The sequence below is a fragment of the Ictalurus punctatus genome, chromosome 13 (genome assembly GCF_001660625.3).
Source record: "Ictalurus punctatus breed USDA103 chromosome 13, Coco_2.0, whole genome shotgun sequence".
Classification (NCBI taxonomy): domain Eukaryota; kingdom Metazoa; phylum Chordata; class Actinopteri; order Siluriformes; family Ictaluridae; genus Ictalurus; species Ictalurus punctatus.
Genome location: NC_030428.2, coordinates 16347501 through 16371551, shown reverse-complemented (window position 1 = coordinate 16371551; position 24051 = coordinate 16347501). Strand labels below are relative to the sequence as shown.

General features: G+C 39.1%; 4 protein-coding genes across 9 annotated transcripts in view; 2 read left to right on the top strand and 2 right to left on the bottom strand.

Moving 5' to 3' along the window:
• Positions 1–88: 88 nt before the first annotated feature.
• si:dkey-21c1.1 (uncharacterized protein LOC100150256 homolog) lies at positions 89–4798 on the top strand. Its single transcript, XM_017483321.3, has 3 exons — positions 89–831; positions 2511–2622; positions 2732–4798. Exons 1-3 carry the CDS (start codon positions 800–802, stop codon positions 2954–2956), a joined length of 369 nt encoding a protein of 122 aa, XP_017338810.1. The 5' UTR covers positions 89–799; the 3' UTR covers positions 2957–4798.
• Positions 4784–14539, bottom strand: tepsin (TEPSIN adaptor related protein complex 4 accessory protein). 2 transcript variants are annotated; one of them, XM_017483314.3, is made up of 13 exons: positions 13967–14539; positions 13656–13728; positions 13482–13573; positions 12076–12169; positions 11380–11447; positions 11105–11168; positions 10405–10476; positions 10028–10276; positions 9377–9566; positions 8353–8466; positions 7755–7833; positions 7438–7572; positions 4784–7336 (listed from the first exon to the last, which is right to left on the bottom strand). In XM_017483314.3, the coding sequence occupies exons 1-13, from the start codon at positions 14003–14005 to the stop codon at positions 6791–6793; spliced, it is 1815 nt and encodes a 604-aa protein (XP_017338803.1). In that variant the 5' UTR covers positions 14006–14539; the 3' UTR covers positions 4784–6790. The 2 variants fall into 2 exon arrangements, with proteins under 2 accessions (XP_017338803.1, XP_017338804.1); XM_017483315.3 differs by having other exon boundaries at positions 10088–10276.
• A 126-nt stretch (positions 14540–14665) lies between these two features.
• Positions 14666–17475, top strand: ndufaf8 (NADH:ubiquinone oxidoreductase complex assembly factor 8). The gene is made up of 3 exons (XM_017483322.3): positions 14666–15424; positions 15531–15641; positions 17007–17475. The coding sequence occupies exons 1-3, from the start codon at positions 15344–15346 to the stop codon at positions 17025–17027; spliced, it is 213 nt and encodes a 70-aa protein (XP_017338811.1). The 5' UTR covers positions 14666–15343; the 3' UTR covers positions 17028–17475.
• A 1577-nt stretch (positions 17476–19052) lies between these two features.
• slc38a10 (solute carrier family 38 member 10) overlaps positions 19053–24051 on the bottom strand; it is a 26378-nt gene continuing 21379 nt past the window's right edge. For all 5 annotated transcript variants that reach the window (XM_017483324.3, XM_017483323.3, XM_017483326.3 and 2 more), the window contains 2 exons: positions 23564–23725; positions 19053–22725 (listed from right to left, as the gene is read on the bottom strand). In XM_017483324.3, coding sequence (XP_017338813.2) covers positions 21677–22725; positions 23564–23725 — 1211 coding nt within the window. In that variant the 3' untranslated portion in view covers positions 19053–21676. The remainder of the gene's footprint in view (positions 22726–23563; positions 23726–24051) is intronic.

The window sequence follows — 24051 nt, the reverse complement described above, 5'->3', positions numbered from 1 at the left end:
ATCTACAAATGTTAACATGGAAATGTGGATACATTTCCACGCAATCAAAATTTACAGTATACAATGCCAATGCTTTAAAGTCTTTACACGCAACACGCACGTCACTAAAATGTCAGACGCGGAACCCGGAAGTTTCCACCGTGTAATTTAGCTGAAGAGAAATGATAGTTGTCACGCAACCTGCTTTCGAGGCGTTCAGTTAAGTGGTATATATTAGGGTTTATTTTTCTAAACAGTTAAGTTGATAGTGCTTACCAAATCACGGTTATCTTGTGTTAAAATGACATTCACAGTCACCAGGCACGGCCTGACTGCTTTTCTGCATTGACCTGTTGGTCTCTCTGATTAAAAAGAAAGAAAGAAAAAAAAAAAAAGAAAAGAAACAACAACAACAAAAAACATTACGCGTATAATATTTTATGTTCAGATGGACCAGGCTGAAGGTGTTTATTTATAGCCGCTTTAAACGTGTATTCAGGAGGTCAATAAAGTTACATTTAACCACAGTAATTCGTGCACTTTATATAGATCCACTAGCTATCCTGAACAGTAAGCGTTGGGAAACTGAAACGGACACATCAACATTTACATACAAGTGAATATTCATATTACATCGAGTTTATGGAGTAGTTAGCTAACAAGATAGATTGATATAGACTGAACTATATTCAATCGACTATAGTCTGCAAGGTTAATCATAGGAAGTGAATGTGTGGTTAGTTCCCTGACTATATAGTCACAGAGAAACCGCACTCCTCGGTGAAGACGATATCCTCCCTCCCCACGGGCTGACTCTCTAATGCACGGCTTACCCATGCCACCAGAAAGCAGGTAAGACTTTCACTTCATCTTATATCTCTTTTATGATTTTTTTGTTTGTTTGTTTGCTGTATATATCTGCAGATCCAGACGTCCAGCACCGTACATGATACGTGTGTGTGTGTGTGTGTGTGTGAGAGAGAGAGAGAGAGAGAGAGAGAGAGAGAGAGAGAGAGAGAATGAATACACTATAACACTCCTGGTGCTTCAGTTGACTATTATTAGACATTCAATCCCTAAAAGTTAGTGTTCAGTGACACCAGTGTTTGAGTCGTCCTGAGCCCTTATTAAGGTCAAATTGATTCTTGTTAAACTAGCTGAGTCGTAGTCCTGCAGTGGATAATAAAACTAATAGCCATGAGCTCTTGTGTGAATAAATTTGAACTGATGGGAATATTAACGCAGCAGTGATTCTTCTCATTGTTATGAGGCATATAGTTAAAGGGATAGTCTGTCCACAGCATCTGTCACCACCAGAATAATACGTGCTTTATAACACAGATTCAAAGCTACAGCCATGACACCTTAACAGTGAAGGATAGCGCATGAGAAAGACATGAGAACGTCTTGCCAAAGCACTTCTTGTGGAATGTAAGATTACATACAAAGATTAACAGATTTAAAACGTGTATAATTTTTGGTCTTGTGACGCTTTCTGTAAGGAGACATTTATTTAACATTTCTGGAAGGAGTCTCACCTTGCAGCACCTTGTAATGGTCAGTAAGGTTTCCATGACAGGAAGGTCATCGTAGTAGTCATTTTCCTTTAACAGCACATTCTAAAGTGTTTTATTCCTCTTTTTTGACCGCCTGCTTTAGACTTCCATTATATGTGTCTGGAATGGTTTTCCATTCTTTTCTCCGTTCTGGGAAAAAAGTTGAAATTTTTGACCATGGTTATCACACATACATCGCAAAAGCAATAGATAGAGATTAGGCTGGAAATGCACTTCGGTATTCAAAGCAGTTCTTGTGGAATGTTAAGATTAATAGATTAAATACAAAGATTAACAGATTCAAAATGTGTTGTTGTTTAGCACAAAAAAAGTGTGTATGTGTGTGTATATATATATATATATATATATATATATATATATATATATATATATATATATATATATATATATATATATATATATTAATTAACTGGTGGTCTTGTGAAGCTGTAAGTAGTGTAATGAGACAGTTATGGAGGAAGTCTCTGATGTCAGCTCCTTGTAACTGTCAGTAAGGTTTCCACCACAGGGAGGACTGGTTATAGCTTCTATAACGTAAGTGGTAAGCGGAACTAAATTGTTTCTGGGACTTTCCACAACATTAAAAACGTAACTATAACTAGGTAAAAAGTTCAGTGTGCTGTTCATTAATAAATGAAAAATTGTAATCATTATAATAATTTTTTCCTTGAACCGCACATCTGGAAGTGTTTTATTCCTTACTTTTACCTGCCTGCTTTAGACTCCCATTATATATGTGTCAAGAGTAAACTAGTTTTCCATTCTTTTCTCTGTTCAGGGGAAACAAGTTGAACTTTTTGGCCGTTGTAGCCATCACACATACGCTACATACAGTATGCCATAGAAAAAGCACGTCACTATTCCTTTAACCGGACCTTGAGGTGCCATGATGTAAAATGTTAATGTGAATTACTCCAATGACCACTGCAAATGGGCATCATCTTCTCCTAACAGGAAACGGCATCACAGCTGTGATGCTGAGGAAGAGCAGCTTCTGCCTCAAGCTAAGAGGTTTCCAGGTCATCCTTTCTTTTCTGAACTAGCCCGTGATGTTTGGGACTCTGAGGTGAGGATACTGATCAGTTTTTCCTTGCTTTATTCAATAATAAAGCATGCAAAAAGTATGCAATCTTTGTCCACATTTTTGAAGGATGTATTTTTTCTGTTTTTAACAGTCTTCAAGTAGTGATAGCAGCTGCATTAGCAGTCCAGAGAAGCTGACAGGAGCTGGCTCCCAGTCTGTAGAGCAAAATGGAAGGTGTGTCTTAGAGGATTCCTGTAGCCCTAGCACCTCCAGTCAGTTTGGTGAATCTGACGACTCTTACCATCATATCAACCGCATCCTTAGAGAAGCCCACTTCAACAGCCTGCAAACTCGTGGCCAGCCAGGAGCAACTTGATCATCTGCCATCTAATGGCAGAAAGAACAGTGCACAGGGAATCTTTCACAACAGAAATTTATATCAATGGCACACCGTGAATCTCTCTTCACTTTGGATCAATTGCTTTGGTGCCCCTTTTCAGAGCGCTTTTCCATTTTCATCATCAGTGTCAGGGTTCGTTTAGATCGCTACTTGGGTGCTACAATATAAAAGAAATATCTCAGACATGCAATATGATCATTACATGTAAATCCCTAATACTGATCCTTGCAGATGTACATGGTGCTACATGCTAAATAATAGTCATATTAAGTAAGAGGATGTGTGTTATTAGTGTACCTTGTGCTGAGTAGTGAACGAAGTGGAAAAGGTGCACATAGAAATTATGCATTTTTACTTTCTTCTTCCTAAAGACTTCTGGGATCACAAAGATGGTTTAAGCACATGGGAGCATTAATGCATAATGACTTAACAGTAGTTATATTACCAGTTCTAATCCATATACATAGGACCTTAGGGTAATTGTGTTGCATTTGTTTCTATTTGATTTAAAAATCATTCAGTTAGCTTAGTTTTATCTTGTGTATATAGGGGGGGACGCAGGCTTTGTGATTTCTTCCCCATGTGCCAGAAGCTCAGATAGGTGGCAAGTTGCTAACTATAGTACAGATATGTGCCACGTGTATATTATTACCCTCAATCTTTTTCAATTTGCCTGTTGCTTAGTACAAACTAATGTGACATAAGTGCTTAATATTAGCAGAATGTCTATTTAATTATCTGATTATTGTTTAACTCAGGTATGTTGTAAAGTACATTTCTTCAGGCACTTTTATTAGTGGAGGTAACAAGAGATTTTGTGACTTTTAATTGAAGTGTATTCAGACTAAGATGACAATATAATTTTAACCCACAGAATAATTTGCACAGCCTGAAAGGAATGTTTTCCTATTGGCTTTTCTGCATATGAGTCAGCCGTTTCATAGGAACACAGGAAGACACCATGGTCTAAAATTAGTCTTCTCCTAAAATAGCCGCCTAGAGCCCCAGTACCACCATCACTTAGTCATAAAAGGTCTGGAATGGTTTTAGTATCTTTGGTTTTAGTATCTTGGCCTGAGGTCATACGCGAGCTTCCGACTTAACTGTTTGTTCGAGAGTGTGTACAATAAGGGTGCCGATATAGCTGTTAACTTGCACTGAGACACTGCAGTACATCCAGGTGATGGACCAGCGGTTCTCGACCTGGGGGTTGCATGGTGGCTTTTGAGAAAAGTCCACATGCCTGTATATTTAAGAACATATTTTTGAGAATTACTTTTCCTATGATATTAAATGTGTGTTCAAACTTGTCTCTTAAAGGTACACAAATGTTTGTGGACTTGACCATCAAACCCATATGTGCTTTTTGAACATCCCCAATCCAGAGTCAAAAATAAAACACAAGTATGCAGTGTTGTATGTTCTGAAATGCTTCCTCACAAAATCAGAGGGCAAAACAGCTCTAAAATGAACGAACATTATATTTATTTGGACACATGGAATGTGCACTTAAGCAGCAAAACAGGAGTAGACTACAATCCCTACGACACTTGAGTGTGAAGAAATGTGTCTCCAGGGAAACACATTCAGAGAGAGGTGCACGATCCCCAGCCTATGTTTTCGAATTGTTTTTGAGAGGGTTGAAGCTCAAAAAGCTTGAGAGCTACAGTGTAAGACTATCAGTTTTGATGATAATCACCTTATCATTCATGTTTTGTATTTAGAAATGTACTTAACAGTGAACACATTTACAGTTTATAAATGGATATTTTCTCAAATGATCTTCGTACAATATCAACAATAAAAGTTTATAAATAATTTTATTGTGTTTGGTGTCTATCTATAATTGAAGATATGATTAATACAGTGTATTTTCTGAGATGTCTAATTGCAGATCCATATCTCACACACATACACACACATGAATACACAGCAGTTTGCAAACCACATGTAGAGAATTTCATTCATCTAATTATTGGCGAAACGATCATATATTGAAAGGATTTTGCATTTTAATGTGTGTGATCATTTTTTAAAGGCTTGAAATTATTGGAAGACTTAAGTAGCCTTGAGGAATAACCTCATAGTGCAAAAAATAAAATTATCATTAAATTACTTGTAAAGAGACACAATATGTGTCAGGCAAGGTAAACACTGGAGGAAAATAATCCTGAGGTACATCTATCAGTTTTCGCTCATCAACAAAACACTCAAGTACTTAAATGACTGTACATTTTGTTATGATTAATAGACTGAGAGCAGACGGCAAGAACTGTGATAAATGTCTGGTCTCGGGATTCTCTCACTCGCTTTCAGTAACTGCTGATCCTGGTCATGGTTGCAGTGGCTCCAGAGCCTGTCCCAGGATCACTGGGCATGCAGCAGGGATAGACCCTGGACCACCACATACACACACACACACACACACATTCACACCTAAGGGCAGTTCATCTTTAGCCAAAACACCTACGGGCATGATTTTTCAGAGGTGAGAAGAAAACTGAGAACCTGGAATAAACCTACAATGGACATGGTAAGAACAGACGAAACGCCACACAGTAACCTGAGCTCAGGATCGAACCCGGGGCCATGCTAGCCACTGAACAACTTGAGGAATACAGAATACTGAAAGTGTTTGGCCATTTTCTTAGGTAAACCTAATATACATTTAGTAGGGGTGTAATGATGCACAGAATTCCAATTCGGTACAGCAGTGTCCTGATACGTTACATTTTCAGAAATACAAAAACAAACGTTGCCTGTTCATGTACCTTATCTTTCCGTTTTCAACTGATTCAAACTTTCAACATTATATAGGTACCTAAACTTAAATGGTCATTATGTGAACCATATAATTAAACAAAAGCCATGCATTAGAGTGTTACAAAATGAATCATGGGTAATTAAATAACACTCGTCAAGCTCTTGAAGTGCCTTTCTAGTCATGCTGTCAGTCATCACTCGCTGTAGCTCAAACACATCGCTGAAGCCTGCGTTCTTCACTATGCCGAGTATTCTCATATCTGCTGCTATTAACTTCCCAAGCACCGCAGCGATTCTTCAGCCCAGATGGATTCAGTCAGTAAAGCTTAGTATGCTAGTGTATTAGCTTTCAAAAACCAGCTTGCTTAGGAGAGGTATTTTTATTTATTTATTTTTAAACCCATGTAGACCCTCCTGATTCGAGATAATGAGGAGGTAGTGTCAGCTTGATTAAGTTTAAATGTTTATTACCCCTCACATGATGAGCGGTATTTTCTGACAAATAGTCTACATTATTACACGCCGTATCGTTACACCCCTACTATACCTACCTGCAGCTCACCTGTTGCTATGCACAGTTTGTCAGCAACCTTCTACCTAGTACGTCAGTCAATGAATATATGACCCATTAGACTTGGTTATAAGCCATTAGCAGCATCTGGACACATAAATATTACATAAAGACCAGTGTCACACTTGACTAACTATGCATACCCAGGACGACAACATTCTGTATCCTAGTATACGAACATTATCAATCTTTTGATTTGAGTAACCATATAATAATAATAATAATAATAATAATAATAATAATATCTATGATCTGCCCTTGAGTGGACATCACTTTTAATCCTAACTATGCATAATTGCTTGTGAAGTACAAGACTGGACAATTCGTTAATGGCGTTTTCGTACCTTCATGCACCTGGTGCAGGCTTAAATTTTGCAGACTTCACCCATATTATTCCATTCTAGTCATATTCACTATCAATAAAATTGCAATCTACATCAAATGGTCATCTAAACAAAATAACAGCCAACACCAGGTCAGAGGTTGAGGAAGGAGAAGGCAGAAACCGGTTCACAACTAGAGGATGAAGAAGGCTCTGCTGTTCTTTCAGAGCTCTTCTCCATAACCATGTCAATGCTTTCAAAGGTTTCCGCTCCAGTCTGGGGCTCTGGTTCTACGAGAACAGGCTCAACCAGACACACTGGTTTCCCTCTGTTTATCAGCTCCATTCCACTAAACAGTGACAGTCTGGGATGGTTTACAGACAGCTCAGAGCTCTCACAAGGGTCTGTGGTTCTGGCTTTGTTTTCCAAAACAGTCGGCTCTTTTTGTTTGCTCCCTTCTACAGAATCGGTACAAACTTCATCCTGGTCTTCTTGTTCAGCAGAGGGAGCCTGTATATCACTTATGGATGGAGGTTTCTTTACAGCAGCATCCAGTGGTGCTGAGAGAAGAGGATTAGTGAGGGTTGGATTTTGTGGCTGATCTGAACGTGAAGTAGTGGATGATTCTGGAACCGTAGCAATGTCACCCTTCGTTACTTCCATGGAAGTACCCAATAGAGCTTCAAACTGCCTAAGAAGCTAGACAGACAGAAAGGCATCAAAGTCCTTGTTGCATTTATTTACACACAACTGATTATTTGAACAGAATATTCCCTTGTATACTTCCTCCTTTACCTTACCTTGGTTGCCTTGTTTGTTACAGGTCCTGCTGTGCCCTTACTCAACTGGGTGAGGCGTACATGTGTAACACTGAAGATCTGCTCTAAAGATAGCAGATCTGTACACATCAGGCATGCCAGACCACATAGTGCCCTCTGGAGAAATAAGATTGCAATGTGAAAGGTTTTACATACAAGAGATTATACATTAGCTATTTCTTCAAGCAAGAACCAGAGTGAACGGTCACATACAGCAGCTGAGGATGTGCTCAAAGTAACAGCATGTTTAAATCTGACACTTTTCAGGTTAGAAGTGATCGATCACAAAATAACCATACCATTTGGGTGGTCTGTGAGGGGTCCTGTAGTTTGTGACAGAGAAGTTCTACCACAACTTCACAGTTTAAAGTAGAACACCTAGAGAAAGATCATTGAGGGATTTGCCTGAGATATGATAATGTTAAACAATCACTTTCCAACATAAAGTTTTCCTGTACTGAGAAAAGACTGCAAACAGAGGTCAAAGGACAAATGTCAAAATATGCAACGATATGACAAATTCACGACATGTTACAGTCCAAACAAAGCTGTTCTAATACGGTTTCAAAAACATGTGCAATACAGAAAAAAGCAATCACTTTCCAAATGTTTTGGGAAATCCTTGTTTGAGCTCAGTCACACAACTATTTTTGTTAAATAACCACAAGTTCTTCCCTTCAGAGTACCACTATCAATTAAAGGAGGAATTCTAGAGATTTACAACTTCATTCACAAGCACATTTGACCAGAGATTTAAAGTTTTTCCCAACATCAGCCTTTAAATGTCTATTCAGTGAATTTGAGTAAACACATTTTTCAGTACTTTTCTCAAGACAGGAAAACATGTAATGATTTCCACATGTAGACTGAGCTTCCTGTTTCCACATGAACACTTACTCTTTGATGAAACAGTGGCTCTCTTCTCTGGACAGGAAGATTTTAGATCCAGTGGTCAGTCTGCTGATCAGTGCCATCTCCTGGCCACAGTCTCCCAGCTGTACAGCATCCACACTGAGAAAGAACAGCCAGAATGAAACAACTTTCGAACATGGTGACATCCGAGTGGCATCTCAGTCGAACAGATCTGAATCTAAAGATGCGGCAAATAAAGATTTAGAAAGAATTACTGAAGTTTAACATCAATTTGGAAGAGATGTATTAATTCTCCTTAATTATTGAATATTGATTAAGGTTGATTTTGGTGGAAACCCAAGATTCACATAAATCCATGCCTTCAGAAAGGCAAGTAGATACACTGCCTATCCTGATTGGTTGTATATTATTGGAGGGTCACACACACACCCCCCCCCCCCCCTTTACAGAACCTGGAGCACAACAGAAACCATCCATCCATTTTCTGTACCACTTATTCTACACAGAATTGCACGGAGGCTGGCGGGAACAGGGAACTTAACACCCAGACAATTTGGAAACTCTAATCAACCTACAACACATGTCTTTGTACTTGGGGAGGAAACCAGAGTACCATAAGAAACCCCGAAGCACAGGCAGCACATGCAAACGCCACGCACACAAGGAGGTGGCAGGAATCAAACCCCCCCAACCTTGGAGGTGCGAGGCAGATGTGCTAACCATTAAGCCACTGAGCCCCCCACAACAGAAACCAAATTTCATACAATATTACAACAGTTGTGCTGAATTATAAATGACTGATTTTAACTCTAAATGATTTTCAATCTTAATCTGGGGGGGTTGGGATGAAATCGCAATTTAGCTACAGATGAATAAGTGCCAGTGAACACAATCTCTCTTGCACAATATACAAGCAACTCCTATTAGCCTTTATACATTACTACCAAACATAATTGGGGTAAACATTTCTCATCCCATATATACAGCATTACTTTATCACTCTTAAGCTGTACAGTGATCTGGCTTTTTAGAAATCCACCTGCTTTACCGTTCTGACACGCTGTCTCCGCTCTCTCGGCTCGCCCCCGAATGGCTGCCTGTGTCTCCTGACTTACTGCTTCCTCTCAGTGATGCGTGAATGATTTGCTCGTTCTCAAAAGAGGAGTCGTGAGAGGAGCTGTGGCCACTGCCTGTTTCCTCCCAACCTCCACTCGCCTTCCCGGGGCACCTGCGAGAGGCTAAGAGACAGGAAATAAACAATCATTAACGCAACAGCTAATTCAGAGAAAATGATTTACCATGTAGTAAACTGTATCAACTTATAAAAACTGTAAGGAATTAAATTGATCTAAAATTTGTGTGCAATAGTCTGCAAGGAGAATAAATACTAAATGACATGACGGTCACACACACACAAGCACACTTCGATCCATCCATCTATCCACCTTACATGCACTACAACTACAATATTTATCCAAGAAATGGCCCTTTGATTATACTTTATTTCAAGTTCCATTTACATTATTCAGGGTTTTATACTGTTGCAATTTTTCCACATAAAACAGGGCCATCAACTGGTAGACCACAGTCCAGGTGCAGACCTGCGAAGTATTTCAACGAATCAAACTGGGTACTTGAAAAGAAAAAGAAAAAAAAACACACACACAAACTATAAGCAAGTACTTTTATGTAGCAGGACCTTCACAAATTTGAGTTGAAAACCCCTCCCACAGAGCATAAACACCGCTCATCTGCATACCCTTGCGGCTGCGTGAAGGGACACTGTAAGTGCAGGCGGGCACTGCAACCTCCACAACAGCAGAGGGTGCCACCACAGCCCGGTAATGATTATCATGGAGTCGAATACCAGCGTGCTCTGTTGGGGGAAGAACAGCGCTGGCCACCACCTCTGCAGCCTTCTGAATCTTATCCAAAATACCCAGAGTACCTTACGGAGAAGAAGCCAAGAGACTGTATAAATTGAAAATGAAATGGGAAAAAAAAAAAAAAAAAAAAAAAAAAAAAAAGAGAGCAATCTTGGGTGTGCATCACAAAACTGAACTGAATCTGTCTTACTGGATGATTTTCTCACTGGGCTATTTCCAAATCCCAGCATCCCTGATTGGAGGAGACACTCTGATCCCATTCCTGTAAAAAATAATAATAATAATAATAATCCACTGTGTAAAAAGTGACATTTGACCAAGATTTAACACTAAAGTCATAATTACTTTTCTCTTGCTAATGGAACATCTCAGCGCTTAAAGGGACACATCGAAAAAGTCATAGGATGGGAAAATGACATCTACAATTTACAGATTTTCAGCATTCAGTGAAAATAATTCCTGAGTATTCATTAATTCATCTTTAGTTAATACTTTATCCTGGTCAGAGTCACGGTGGATCCAGGCCTGTGCCAGTAACACTGGGCCCAAGGCAGGAATGTGTCCCAGATGGGATGCCAGGGAATCACAAACATGGCAATTTAGAATCACCAATCAACCTACCAACATGTTTTTGTGAGGTAGGAGGAAACTGGAGAACCCAGAGGAAACCTAAACTGGAGCTCTGAGGCAGTAACACTACAACGTACCACACTAAATCCTGAATAATAATGCCTGTTTGTTTACATGTATAACGATGCTTCTTACTGTACTGTGTGTTGGCAAACATTTGAAGTGCATACATACTGTACACTCGGATTGTAACTGTAACTACTAGGTTGGAAAAGGGCGAAGTAGCAATAACGATACATCACAAACTCTTACTCGCATACCTAGAGGTGGAGACACACCAGACCCTGTGGACATCATGTCACCGAAGAGCACACTAGCCAATTCCTATAGAGAAGAGATCAAGGACAATATAACAGGTCATCTCTAGTCAAGATTAGTGCAAACAATTCAAGTCTGTGGAGTGCATTAAAGGATTCCAGGGACCAGGGGCATCTGGAAATAGTGTAGACGGATGTGATTATTTTCCCATTTAGACACTACGAGGAACGATCTGGAAACCAGAAAATATTGAAAGAAGCAAGGTTCAATATCTCACCTGTGCTGAGACCCGGACTTTCTGAAAGAGTGCATTGCCATGAATAGAGTCTGGAGGACCACTGTACACTGGAAGACACCAACGACAACATATTTGCTGCTATTCTTTTTTTGTTTTGTTTTTTCTCCCTAGATGGTTACTTGCCAATTCCCACCCACCAGCCATCTCCCACCCATCATGCAACAGCTACCAACTAGGGTAAGGTGAACACGTGCTTCCTCCGAGACATGTGAAGCTAGCCAACTGCACCTTTCCTACCGGTGCTCATGGTGCGTCACTTGGAGTGCTATTTGCCCTCTTCCACATTCATGAGCTCACAGATGCATACGATTCGCTAGTGTCCCTGTGAGCATGCCCAATTCTGCTCTCTTGGCTCCCGGCCTTGGATTCCTGTGGCATCTTCAGGATTCAAACTTGTGATCTCTGAATGGTAAGGGTAAGCTTTTTTGTGCCACTTGGGAGAATTTATATAAAAAATAAATAAATAAATTAAAGAAAACATTCTGATTCTGTAGCTGTAACTTAAGGGAAGTTGAAGCTCGAAAACTAAATATGTAAAAGAGTAATCCAGACTGATGTTGTCGATAAAGCAACATTTCTCAAAGATTCTCCTATTGAAAATCTTTACACTGTAGAAAAAATGTATGTATGCGTTCATATGCAGAATGGTTTTAGATGCATGTGGAAACTCCTTACCTGTTACTTCCTGGATGAATGTGGCATTTCGCCTCAGCTCTGTGACAAAGTGTGGAGGACTGTGGCCAGAGAGATGCAGCAGGATTTTCAAAACCTTGGACAGAGAACAGAACAGGAAAAAAAAGCATGCTTTAGAAAGCTGACAAACAAATCATGGAGTTATCGGCTGGGAAAGACCATTGAATCGTGGCTGTTATTCCTGCCCATGTAAAGTGCTGATTTCCTCACAGCTAAGAGACACCTCAAAAATGAAAAAAAACCCAGGACAATACAACCTCAAAGCAGAACTCTTCAAGACAGATCCAGGGTTCACAGCACAAGCACTACAGCCACTTTTTACTGCCATTTGGGAGGGAAAGAATATTCCAGATGACTGGACAAAAAGGTGTCATTATAAAGATGCCAAAGAAAGGCACCCTGAACAACTGGCAAGGAATCACTCTTCTGTCTACCTCAAGCCAATTCCTGACAAAGATTATTAATCCATCGAATCTCACAGGCAGTCGATAAACAACTCAGAAAACGTGTTCATCGACTGCCTCAGAAAAACAATCCGGATTCCGAAAGAACAGAGGATGGATGCATTGACCAGATATTTGCTCCACGGAACATCATTGAACAGTGCACAGAATGGAAAAGGCAATTAAACATCAACTTTGTGGATTTTGAAAAAGCTTTTGACAGCATCCACAGCGACAGACTTTGGCGTATTCTTCGTGCTCATGGGACACAGCAGAAAAAGCTTTGCAAAAAAACTGTCCCAGCCAAGTACGGAGAAACGAGCTGCGAGAGACTTGTAGTGCACGCACGCAATACTCCGCACGTGTACACAATGCGTGTGACTCTGAACAGCGGGTGTTTTCTGTTAAAATGGCAGTTCTGGGGAGGACAATCAGAGTTCTTAGAGCAGGACCTCGACTCGTCAGACGCGGACCGCATCGTTATCCGAAAATAAGTGTTAATCTGGAAGTATAATACAAGGCTAGATTAACTAGGCTAACTATGCTAACAGGCTGAGCACAAACCAGAGCACCAAGAGTGCTATAATGTGATGTTGATCTCTGTTAAAGTTTGCCTTTTACATTGCACACATTTTATTTATTAAGTTCAAGAGTTTCTTTAACACTTACTTAATCTTCATAAAACATACAAAATATGTTAAAATTATAGGTTGTTTTTGACTTTTAAAGATAAAATTATTATTTTTTAATAAAGTGGGTAAATTTAAAAAAAAAAAAAAAAAAAAAAAAAATGGTTAAATGCAAACCTTTTTTCCCTACACGTCCCTGTTTAAAAAAAAAAAAAAGATTTAAATTTATCAATACTGAATGATATGAAACATTATATCGTGATACATTTTTAACTGTATCACCCAGCCCTGCTTGACCATGAGGGCTTCCCCTCACCTTCAGTTTGACATGACAGGACTCAACCTGCAGCCGCTCCAGAAGGTATTCAAGAAGACACTGGCAGCAGCCCGGTGACTCATGGGAAATTTCTGGGATGTTTTGAAAGTTAAGAGCTTTATTTGAAAGCAGTTATTGTAAACACAGCTCTACAACATTGCTGGAAAAGGATACTGCTAATTTCCTCAAAGAGGTATCCAGGACAGGGCGCTTCGTCATCTGCTGTCGCCTTCATAAGAGTCGGCATCTGAAGAAACACAAGAGGGTCAGAAAAAACCACACACAGCTTTCTCATCCAATCTAACACACCTTAGAGTTTAAAGTTTAGTATAATGAACTGGCCTGGACAGGGAAACCTTCATATCTACATCAGGAGCGTGCTAGCTACTTACCTATGGATAAACACCTTACATAAAACATTTCCAGGCAAAACACAAACTTGTTTCAACTACATTTCCACATGAATTACAATGTATAACACCTACTTTTTGCAAGAAACCCAATCGCTCCATTAATGTAGCCATTTGTTACCGCTCTCGGGTTGTTCCAGTGTCTGTGTATCATTGCTGTCTGGGTCAGGCCGAATCACCGTGCACTGTCACACCACACTCACAGCTACGCTTCTCCTGTATTGCATTTCATTGGTCCGACGTTTTTACGTCCGCATCAGAGCTGACCAATAAGCAAACAGAAGTTAATTCAAAGGGGCGGGTCGTTAAGGAACTTGAGCAATCGCTTATGACGAATTCAATTCAATTGTATTTGTATAGAGCTTTTTGCAATGGACATTGTCTCAAAGCAGCTTTACAGAAACATAAGCACAGGATACAGATTTTAAATATGTGAATTTATCCATTTTGAGCAAGCCGGTGGCGAGGGAAAACTCCATGAGGAAGAAACCTCGAGGGAAACCAGACTCAGAAGGGAACCCAGTGTTTTCCCACCCGTATTCACACAAGTCTCACTTTCTGTGCTAGGATTGGTTAGTAATTCTGATTCACACTATAGGTCAGGTTTTGCGAGAGTTTATTATAAACCAATCATAGCGCAGGAGGTGGGATTTGTCTGAATCCGGGTAGGACAATAATGCTCCCTTCAAGTGCTCTAAAAGTTTTTGTATTCGAATTCCTGACCTAAAAGTTATCACTGTAACAAGTGATATGATTCTCAGAAATAATTTTTGACTGGTTACTATCCTTCACACTCGCATCATAGTAGAGCAAATGCAGTGTCAGTTTTCTATGTGGGTTATTGATGCCATACTCACCGACTTATATCTGTAACTGCTGTTGCACATTTTAACAGTAAACTCAAACACGATGCCAAGAATACCGAAATATTTCATATAAATGAACTAGTTAACTAGCGGCGGAGTTGACCAAAAAAAAAGAAACCCTCACAATTACAGCTTCACATTTAGGTACTCTGCCATAGTAACTATGGCATCCGAGAATCTGAGGAGCACTTGAAGAAAGCATTAAGCCAATCCTGAAGTACGTCACTGGGTCAGGGGTCACAATATGGCGCTGCTCTTGTAGAGGGTTATGTCTTTCAGATTTTGTTTGTAGGCTCATATACTTTGTGATAAAAAAAAAAAAAACATTTTTGTGACGATTTTCACCTTTGTAAAGACACTATGTAAATTCGTTATCGATTTAATCGCAATACAATTGTGAATCATTATTATTAATCAAACATAGCATGCAGTTAGTCAGCTCACTTTGGTTAATGCTGTAGCATAGCGTCTACTGCAGAATTAGAGACGTCATGGCTAACATATTTTCCGATTGGTGATATGCTTTTGAGTATGAATTATCAGCCAATCGCAGTGTAGGAGGCGGGACCTTCGCGTGTTACCAGTCATGTCAGGGAGAAACGTTTGGACCAGTAGCCGGGAACGGATGAGGAGATTCCCTGAGCTGTTAGCCCGGTGCTCAGTAGAGGTAATTGAAACCAGGAGACACAGTTCATCGACTAAATACCAAAGTCGAAATGAAAACCTTTAGATGTGTAACCTCACTGTGCTTCTCTGAACTCTTTGTGTTGTAGGCAGCTGCTTATGGTAAATGTGTGGTATCCACTACATCAGGCAAACAGGAGCTGAAGAAAGATTTGTGCCTCAAAGAGTTTGAAGCTCTGAAGACCTGCTTCATAAACGCTGTTAGTTATACTGCTATACTTAATAACTTACTGACCTACTTCCAAACCTGCCGTTTTGGAGATGCTCTGAGCCAGTCGTTTAGCCAGCACAATTTGGTCCTTGTTCACTCAGATCCTTACACTTGCCCATTTTTCCTGCTTCCAACACATGAACTATGACTAATATTTAGCATCCCTTGACAGATGCCATTGTAACAGGATAATCAATGTTAGTCATGTCACCTTTTAGTGGTTTTAATGTTATGGTTGATTAGTGTGTGTGTGTGTACAGTTCCCTCCACTTATATTGGCACCCTTGGTAAATATGAGCAAAGACGGCTGTGAAAAATTGTTGTTATTGTGTAACATTTTGATATTTTGTTTAAAAAAATTTCAAAAAAATACTCTGCTCTCATGGATATCAAACAATTGCAAACTTAAAAATCCATATATATATATATATATATATATATATATATATATATATATATATATATATATATGTGTGTGTGTGTTAAATATAGGTGTGCAACAATTATTGGCACCCTTTTAGCTACCTCCCTTTGCCAAGATAACAGCTCTGAGTCTTCTCCTATAATACCCGATGAGGTTGGAGAATACATGGCAAGGGATCTGAGACCATTCCTCCATACAGAATCTCTCCAGATCCTTCACATTTCGAGGTCCACGCTGATGGACTCTCCTCTTCAGTTCGCCCCACAGGTTTTCTATGGGTTTCAAGTCAGGGGACTGGGATGGTCATGGTAGGACCTTGATTTTGTGTTCAGTAAACCATTTTTGTGTTGATATTGATGTATGTTTTGGATCATTGTCCTGCTGGAAGATCCAACCACGGCCCATTTTAAGCTTTCTTGAAGAGGCAGTCAGGTTTTCATTTAATATCTGTAAAAAAAAAAATGTCCAGGTCCTCTGGCAGAAAAACAGCCACAAAACATTAAAGAGCCACCCCCATATTTAACCGTGGGCATGAGGTACTTTTCCATATGGCTACCTCTCTGTGTGTGCCAAAACAACCTCTGGTGTTTATTGCCAAAAAGCTCTATTTTGGTTTCATCTGACCATAGAACCCGATCGCATTTGAAGTTCCAGTAGTGTCTGGCAAACTGAAGACTCTTGAGTTTGTTTTTGGATGAGAGTACAGGCTTTTTTCTTGAAACCCTTCCAAACAACTTGTGCTGATGTAGCTGTGCTAATATTAATGGAGGGCACTGTGTGGGTGTTTGTGTGTGTGTATATAATATAATATAATATATAATATAATATAATTAATATATATAAAATGTGTGTGTATCTCCCTAAGTGACATAAAGCACAACTGAAGATTAATTTTAATCAGAATTCTAATGAATTAAATTTTCTTTGCAGGCAAATCAGGGGTTGAAGTAGAGGAAGAATTCAAGCCTGGACATACTACTTTGTTGGATAAATACTTGCTGTTGATCCGTTCATTCACTCATCTTCACTAAGTGCTTTATCCTGGTCAAGGTGGATTTTAAGCCTTTATTTGATGCACACACATTCAAATGGGGTGCAGTTTAGCAAAGCCAGTGCACCAGAGCATGTTTTTGGACAGCGGAAGGAAACCAGAGGAAATCCATATGGACACAGGGAGAACATATGAAACTCCACACAGAGAATAACCTGCACTTCAGATCAAACTGCTTCCCTGCTGTTAATGAGGTGTTTTTTTTTTTTTTTTAAATTATTATTATATTTGTAACCATCATCATCTGAGACGTGTTATTTAAATTTCTGAATAGTGTATGGACATGCATCTCAAAATCTAATGTTCTTATTGTATTGATGCATAAAAATAAATGATCTATATGGCTTAGGTTTTGTGTGATCAGTGAGAAGTGGTTGTGTAGGGAAATTTTCCTGCAGTGTGGTTTTCTATGCTGCTGCAGTAATGTATGGATAGGTTGTTCTACCACACACTCTTTCTCTCTCTATTATCTAGTGTGATTTAATAGATTAGGTCAAGATGTGGATAAAAGACTTGAGGGAGCCAAAAGCAGACTATTCATTTGCTTTAGAGAGAGAGAGAGTGCTGGGGAGTTTGAGTGGCTGTAGAAGCAGAATCAGGCCGGATGAGTAATGAGGTGTGTTACGGCAGTAAGGGTGGTACAACCTGGCCTTCACTCCTGATCTCAGAGCTGTTGTGAAGAGACACCTTAGAAAGATAGAGCTCTGAAGAACTGATCCTGGCTCAGTGAGAACAGGTGATAAACATAAAAGGCTTGATTAATGTTTTGCCATGAGCTTCATGTCATACACACCCTGAAAGCACACACGCAACACAGGTCTGCACATATGGAAACCTAGGCTGCACTGGTGTTACTGACGCCCTGCTCAAGAACCCACAGTCTTGTTATCCACATGTTAATTGATGAGGTGGCCATAAAGTCCAAGTCACTAATGACTTGTGACCAATATACAATCCCAACAGCCAATTAGAAAATTTACAACAGACTCTGCTTTATAAATGTTTACAGCTAAAGTTGGGGTACTGTGTAACACTGCTTGATGTATGTTTAGAAAAACACAGCACTGAAACATTACTTGTCTTCATGTGGAGTAAGAAGGTGTTAATTAAAAGGATCTGGCCCTGTGAAAATACTTGCTACCAAACTTAGTTTATTAAGTTTAATGGTTGAACGAAGCTGATTCATTTAATTAATTACACTTTTCATTTGTCAAGATATCGACTATTACAGTTTTCCTTCATTACTGAGGCACAATAATAATGTCCCAAAACAATGTGAACGCTACATTAATTTCTTACATGGGAACATTTTTTGAAGGTCTTTTTTTGTGCCATTATGTGCAATTATTGGAACAAAAAAGCAAAAAATTGCACTAAAATTATATTTAGATACATTTACAATGATGTTATAGGATATAACACTGAGAAATTTGAAGCGTTTGTTCCACTCAATGACTCGTGCATCAGTACATCATGAGTAAGAGTAAAGTTTGTAAATGTATTCAATATAGCAAATTAATTATAGCTCTTGTGAACTTGTGGGAAGCAACATTATTTAAATCCTACAAGGCTTCAGTCTCTGAATTTTCTTCATGAAGAAGAAGGTGGGACAAACAATGTTTCTTACATAATTCTATGATTTATCAAAGCATTACAGCTATATGATATATTTTAAGCCTAACAATACACAGATTTCTCAAGTGTTCTTTAACAAAGAAAGATGTATAATGTTTGCTATGGTTTCACAACATTAAATCTAACTAAATAGACAAAAATAACGACATGTCATTGTTTAATAAACAAAAAATGTAATTGTTGGAGAATTGCTGTGGTATAAGTATAATAAAACATCATAATGTGACATATAAAGCATGTTTTACAATGCCTAACAAATACACTGCACTGAACCGTAAACATAAATAAACTTCATTGCTGAAACAACATTTATTTAACATTTTTATTACCACCTGAGAGAAGATGGTATGTCATTCATGTGTATATCCTCTGCAAAACAAGTTTTCAATACTCAAACATCGGAAACAGCAGGTTCAATCTGATAAATTTACAGGATATAGAACTTACAACAGCGTAACAAGCTTTAGCAGACCTGAACACTAAATACATATGAGCACTGTTAAAAGAATGAACCCTAAAATGGGCCAGAAAAACAAAATTATAACAACACAGTCAAACCACAAACCTAGAGAGGCAAAGATGGAAAATGCAAAAATGTCACACACTCACTGTCAAAATGTGTGACACCCACAAGACACATTAAATAGTTTTAGGTAAGAGCCAGGAATGTAGAACAAGAGAACGATCAACAAACACACAAAAATCTATACATTGACACGAATCAAGCGAAAAACAACAAACAAACAAACCAAAAAAAAAAACAAAAAAAAAAAAACAACCACCAACAAGTGTGAACTAACTATTGCCAGTTGGTGTAGCTCTTCTGTACCTTTTTTAAACACAGTCACTCCAAAAAGGAGTTTTTTAAAAATATATATAATAAATTATAATCTGGTAGGCCTAGAAAAATAAACATTTCTATAAAACCTTTCATGGACAATATTACTTTTTTGGAGTTGTGCTTTTGTGAACTTCATTTTCTTTTGTCTTTCTACAAGCATTAACGAAGTGCTTGAGTTGCAAACATTCATATTCAAATCATGGATTGAGCCCCAAGCAGGTTTTACATATGGTCATTGCTTACTGCTCATCACTGAATGGAGCACTATGAGACGGAATAACTTTAGGCTTTATCTTCAAGTCTTTAGTCTTTATCTCCAACTGAGTTGAATGATATTGGTTAGCAATTAAATGCTGACCAGATATATTACCCAAAAATAATGTAATCAAGAAACAAAAGCTGGCAACTTGGGTTCTTTAACAGTGTTTGGTCCTTGAGTCTATTACTCATGTACACCATATGGCCAAAGGTTTGTGGACCTGACCATCACACCTATATGTGCTTATAAATAGGCCATCACACTTATTGTACTTGCATCAAAGTCAGACACGACTGACAGCTGAGAGAAAACATCCCATTCCAGACTTGGTCCCCTTTTGCAGTTATATTAACCTCAACTCTTCTGAGAAGGTTTTACGCTATATTTGTATAGCATGGCTGTGGGGATTTGCTCATTCAGTCACAAGAGCATTAGTGAAGTCAAGTATTGATGTTGGATAAGGCGGCCTGGGGTGCAGTAGTCATTCCAGTTCATCCCCAAGGTCTTCAGTGGGGTTGAGGTCAGAGATCTGTGCAGGCCGCTCGAGTCCCTCCACTCCAAACTTGGCAAACCATGTCATAAAGGAACTCGCTTTGTGTACAGGGGCGTTATCATGCTGGAACATGTTTGGGGCTCTTAGTTCCAGTGAAGAGAAATTGTAATGCATAGACATGCTATACAGTTGTGTGCTTCCAACTATGTGGCAACAGTTTGGGGAAGAACCACATATAGGTATGACGGTCATGTGTCCACATACTTTTGGCCATATCGTATACATCTTCAAAAGACATTTTATACACATTTGGTTTTAACTAAGCCTTTAAATTTGCTTAGCTTAAGCTGATATTAGAAGTAAGCTCAAAAGACCTGGAATCCTGGCAACACAAACGATACGAGAAATGGATCGAGTCCTGACCTCGTATAAATAACACAACATTAATGGACTGATGGACACAGTCTGAGTGAATTGATATAACTGAATGCCACCCAAACCACACAGCAGAGGAATGAATGTGAAGAGAAAGAACATGACTAACGTGTCCCTGCAGCTACTGAATTCTGGCATCTTTGTGTATACATCTATTTAGGCTAGTTTCAACTAAAACTTGAAATCTTTACTTTGTAGAAAATCCCTCAAAACTGGACGTCACACTCAGCTTTCATTCAAATGAAAGTATAGGAACACTTCTCATTTTAGGGATGTTTATGGAAACTTTGGAAGTTTAATGGTTCAAAATTGACCTGCTGCGAATAAATTTCAAGAGAACTGTAACAAACACTACTTACCTTCAGGATGACCATAGAATATCCAGTGACCATGTACACAAGTCAGCCATGTGATACCAGACATTTTTCAGCATTTTAACAAATGGGAGTTAAAATACACTATTTGCACGGACATTTCCAATACAGGCGAACAAATCTGGCACCTTGGCATTAATCCTTATTATATAAAGCAAACAGAAATATTTAACATGCCCATTTTTGGTGGTTGGTTTGATATTCTTGCAGGTTAGTTTTTATAATGTGTATAAGAGATTGCAGAATTCGCTGTTTAGAAAGGCAGATCTCGGGAGGAGAGTCCCCAAGAAAGCTACAAAAGTACAATAGTAAATAAGGAAATAACGAAACCCCAACACTGTCTAGCTGCAGATTAAACATATCCTTCAGTGTGGATGTACACAATTTGAATAAATGTTAGTCCTGGATTTAAACTTAGTGGCTGATCCAGCATTTTATCCTATGGGCATAAGATGAATGAACCACGTGCATATGTTCATGTCTATGTCTTCAGCATACTGCTAGGTGAAAAACTACTCATCTGTGTTTTGCTGGTGTGAAATCTGTTTAATCTGGCGGGAATGGATCACAGCTCCAGCCAGCAGCTGAGCCTCAAGTGCTGCATGGAGGTCTGACCCTCCAAGCTCCAGCAGAGGTTCCAGTCCAGGCACTCGTCTCTCCTCAGCTCCCAGAGCCCTGCGTCGCCTTCTCAGGTCCATCACTCCCTCCTCTCTGCTCTTCTGTTCTTTCTGAAGCTCCTCTTCTTGAGGATCCAAATTCTCCTTTAAATCCCTGCCTCCTTTCTTCAGAGGTTGAGGTACTTGATGCTTTTTATCGATGACCTCATTCTGATTGGTGTCTCGACTGTCAATTATCTGCTGCAGCTGGACCAGTTTTTCCCTCTTTTCCATCAACTTCTGCTCATTCTCAGCCTGCTTCACAAGTTCATGATCAAGCTTGTCCTTCTCTTGTTTCAACCTCTCTGCTTCCAGCCTCTCTTTCTCCAACCTTTCCTTCTCGAGCCTCTCTTTCTCCAACCTTTCCTCTTCAAGCCTCTCTTTCTCCAACCTTTCCTTCTCGAGCCTCTCTTTCTCCAACCTTTCCTTTTCGAGCCTCTCTTTCTCCAAGGTTTCCTTCTCGAGCCTCTCTTTCTCCAATCTTTCCTTTTCAAGTCGTTCTTTCTCAACTTCAAGCTGGGCTAACCTCTGTCTTACTCTCTCCTCCTCCTTTGCGATATCTTCTGGCTGACGTTCTTCAAGGTCTCCTTGCCTTTTCTGCTTATCGTTAGGAGGGTCAGGCTGATGCTGGCGTAATGGCACCCCTCGTGCCCCAAGGTCTTTCTGCAAGTCTAGATCTACATGCACTGCTACTTGTGAAGGCTGTTTCTCCTGTTTTGGTTCATCTTGTGCTGGGATGAGAACCGGGTCTTTCACTTGTTGCTTCTGAGCGTCAGCTACAGGTGCGAGCTTCTCAGGTTCTTGATGGTGGTCTGAGCTCTGTTCTGGGGTTTTCACCTTCCTGTCTTCATCCACTGGGTCATGTTGGTGCTGCACTATTTCACCCACATCAACTGCAGCATCACCTAAATGCAGCATATGATACTTATTGTACTGCATTCACACATACAGTGGGCTCCACATGTTTGCGACCACATTGAAAATCTGGGATATTTTTTTTTTTCTTTTAAAATTGGAAATGAACAGAAGGTTTAAGAATGTTTAAATATTTAAAACAAAAAATAAATGTTGAATATTTACAATTACCCTATTGTAAGCAAATGTGTGATATTGACCATATTAACGGCTTTGTTCAAAAGGTCAGATTTTCCTCATGCCTAATCTCTTCTACTGAAGTGTGTGTTCAGACGACACTCAGATGGATTTGATCTAAAATGGATCATAAGTTTTTGATCCAAACTTGGAGTGTCCATGCTAGCTCGAGTGCACACTGTCATTAAAGCGAAGAAGTGACAAACCAAATAATCCCAATTTCATAACATTACCAAATACCAAATTCATGTAAACATTTAAAATATTCTACTTTTCAATCAATTAACATTTACTTCTATAGAACATCTAAAAACAACACAAGTTGACCTAAGTGCTTTACACTCCCAAAATTACAAAACACACATACGATGAAACAGAAAACTCATCACTATTCACTCTCCATGCAACTTTCACTCCAGTTGTTGTCAATAATATAATTTGTAATAATAATTGTATTAAATTAGAAAAGAATGCAAAACAGAAGCATTTTCACTAGTGGTCTCAAACTTTTGGATGCTACTGTACATACATAAGCTATGTCCATTTTCAAAACATTCTTTTACACCATCTTAGTGTTGAGGCTTTTAGTAGATGTAGTCCTATAGAATGAAATCCCAGGAATTATCGAGGGGAAAAAGGCTTCCAACTGACCTGCAGCTTTGGGTTCCTCCTCTTCATCCTTTTTCTGATGGATCTCTTTGTGCTGTTCCTCAATGACAGCGAGGAGTTTCTCCTGTTGGTCCAGCAACCTCTTCTGTTGCTCTTGCTGTTCTTTGATCACCTGTAGTAGCACGGCATGGTCCAGCACTCCCTCTGAGGAAAAGACAACATAAGAGACATTCAGAGACATTTATAGTCACAATGATCAGCTATTAGTATTGTAGATCTGAGTAAAATGATTAATAATTATTTGAATTTATGATCTATGGAAATGAACTAGATGCTTAGTGTTAAGTGATATCAGTGCAAGCATTTATGCATTCTATTAAAGATTACATAATCAATCTGTATTAAATATTTAGCATTTCCACTGTGAACATCTTTTATAAAAAAAAAAAATAAAAAAAAAATCACATCAAGATCAGCTGGTTGTTATTTGAATCAGTGTGCTTTCAGAAGCAGTAGCCATAAACACAGGA